This window comes from Gavialis gangeticus, unplaced genomic scaffold, assembly GCF_001723915.1.
Source record: "Gavialis gangeticus isolate Ggan-Ray unplaced genomic scaffold, GavGan_comp1, whole genome shotgun sequence".
Classification (NCBI taxonomy): Eukaryota; Metazoa; Chordata; order Crocodylia; family Gavialidae; genus Gavialis; species Gavialis gangeticus.
This window is the reverse complement of record NW_017729031.1, coordinates 99,138,052-99,140,909: the sequence shown is the minus strand read 5'-3', so window position 1 is coordinate 99,140,909 and position 2,858 is coordinate 99,138,052. Positions and strand designations below refer to the sequence as shown.

General features: G+C 43.1%; 1 protein-coding gene across 1 annotated transcript in view; it reads left to right on the top strand.

Moving 5' to 3' along the window:
* The window catches only part of UNC80 (unc-80 homolog, NALCN activator), a 230,274-nt gene that overhangs the window by 25,436 nt on the left and 201,980 nt on the right, over nucleotides 1-2,858 (top strand). Inside the window, exon 6 of the mRNA XM_019523430.1 lies at nucleotides 2,008-2,081. Coding sequence (XP_019378975.1) covers nucleotides 2,008-2,081 — 74 coding nt within the window. The remainder of the gene's footprint in view (nucleotides 1-2,007; nucleotides 2,082-2,858) is intronic.

Sequence of the window (2,858 nt, the reverse complement as noted above, 5' to 3'; positions counted from 1 at the left end):
TCATCAGATGTTACGAAGTAGGTTGTTGCCTATGAAAGCTCAAGCCTCTCTGAACCAGTTAGTTTCTAAGGTGCCACCCTCCCCTACCCTCTGCTTGACTTCAGACTAACATAGTTGACCACTTCTGTTCTTATGTAAAATACCATTTTCTGTCAGTTTTGTTTCTTTCTTTCTGAGTGGCTGAGAATAAGTAGAAGCTAGACTGGCAACAGCCTTGCAGTGATGGGGAAGATAATACTGGGCACGTCTACATGAGATGTTTACTGCACAGATGATTTATTAACTGCTTAGTAAATGTCTCAGCATGTACATGTGTACCCCTATCAGGGTGCATGAAACTGCAGCAGGGTAGTACTTGTAAAATACAAATAAAATACAAATACTACCCTGCCGCAGAGTTTTTTCATGCATAGCAGCACACGTGTAGGTGCTGCCCTAGCTACCTGGGGCACAGAGTGCTTCAGTGCAGGGCTAGCCTGGAGGCAGCTCCCACACAGAAGCACCCTCATGCCTCAGTCAGCTGCTCCACAGCATGTAGAGCCTGGTCAGAGCAGCCCAGGCTGGCAGGCTGACCCCCTGGGTCCCTCGCCAGCCCAGGCTGCACCAACCAGGCTCCACATGCTGCACATGAATAAACTGGAGTGATATTCTCCACAGTTTTTTGCTCCCAAGCACATGCTCAAACAGCATACCCAGGAGCAAAAAACTCCAAAGCAGTAAGCCCTGGAGTTTATTCATACACATTAATCACATGTGTAGATGCACCCGCTGAGACTAGCAGCTATGTATTCTTAACAGAAAGAGGCAAAGCAACAGTCAGCACAGAGTCTCTCCCCAGCCCAAGTCCTGACTTGAGCATTTATATAGTATTGTTTCACAAGCCAAAAGGCAAGCTAGTGACTTAGAACCTGAATCTGTTCTTACATATTTTAGTGGGTTACCCCTAATTTATGGCAGCATAAAATGGGCTCAAAGGCAGGTGCTTGGGCTTTCTGGGTATTGGGAACTGATGGCATTTTTCTGTCTCTGTCAAAGGTAGAGTGGTCATGTTCAGTAGTTGGCTGAGCAGTGAAATGACTGGATGGTCCAAAAAGATTGCTTTAAACATGAGTAGACATGTAGGCTGTTCTAATGTAATCCAGAAGCTGCACAGACCCTTAGAACAGCCAAGAATAGAAAAAATCAACAGAAGATTGGTTTGAAGTTAAACTGAAGCATAGATGCTGCAGTACATTATGGAAGCTGTAGTTTGAGTCTCTCATGTTCCTTTTCTTCTCTATCAGCTGTACTCCTTGGCCCAGCTGCCTTTCCCATAATCTTAATGTTTCTACGATGGGGTATGTGGCTTGGCCAGAGAAGGAAACCACAGTTCATCATGGAATATGTGGTCCAGCCAAAGAGCCTGTCCCTTAACACAGGGGTGGCCAACCTGTGGCATAAGTGCCACAAGTGGCATGGACAGCCTTTGTGTGTGGCACATGGCAGATTGGGGAGGAGGCAGACAGGGCAGAAAGCAGAACAGTAGGTGGGGAGGGAACAGAGGGCAAGGAGCAGAAAGAGCAGTTGATCAGGCAGAGGAAGGGGACATGACACATCTGCCAAGAAGTTTGGCAGCCACTTCCCTAAGAGACAAGAAGTGTGAAGCATACAAATAACAGTTCTTCATTATGCTGCAGCACCTTCGATACCTTAGGCAGATGCAGTTTAATGTCCAAATAACACAGAATGATATGCTTCAGCTCAATTCAACAACCAAAATTATTTTTAAAGGAATGGATTAACAGCTGACAATTTTTAATCAGGCAGCGTTTCTTGAAGAAAATAGTACTTTTTCCCAAAACCTGTGTTTTTTGTCAAAAAAATAATTTAAACAATTGTTTCCCAGCAGTTAGTGTTACAACAATAGGGATGCTTATAATATGTTTTGTTTACAACAGCAAATAGTTTATTTGTTCAGTTAATACAAGAAAAGCTTTAAAGGTGTTTTAAAATGTTTTCCTTCACCAGCCAAGAGAAGTTCTCCAACCAACAGTCAGAGCTTGTCTTGTGAATCCCCCAATTTGGACACGGGGCAAACAGAGGTAAATTCAGCCCCATATGGCTAAACAATGAAAAGAGGAGAGCTGTGGGGTAACAGTATCTGTTCAACTAAAATGGATGGGTTGGGAATCTCTCTCAGGGAAATTTTGCAATGACAGCTACAAGGGTTATCCTGCATTTTGGATTGCTTTAATTCATTTATAAACAAAAATATACAATAAAGTAGTTAGGCATGTGTTGAATTAACCAACCAGATCTCCAAAGCCCCTTAATATTTTTCTACTTAAGTGTTCTAAAATTTTATTATTTGTTTCTGAGGCTTGCTCCCTGTAATGAAGGTGCTTGAAACCTAGGGCCGTGAGTCAGCACCAGATTGGCAAAGCAAGATAGGCAATGAGAAGATGGAGTAGAGTAGCATTGATATTATAGAAATGTACAAAAGAGCTGTGAAGAATGCTGAGGAGAATGACTATGGATTATTCAGTGGAAAGTCACATTTTGGTGATTCAGGGCTATAAAGGTACACACCAACCAGCTTAGATTATTCCACGTTCAAATGCTGTTACATCGTGCACTTCCTTCCTTCCTGTCATTCTCTTATTTGTGGTACCTTATCATGCATGAGTTCCTGCCCTTGCTTGCAAGCAGTAGTTATTCACATTGAAGTCAAGGGGGCTCCATGTAGATGTAGGAATCTGCCTAGGCAAACTAAGATATATCATTAAAGCCTTCACTTCTACATTTTTTGTGACAAGTGCCATGCCTCGCCATATGTCAGGGGCAGGCAATTATTCTGGGCAGAGGGCTGCTTACTGAGT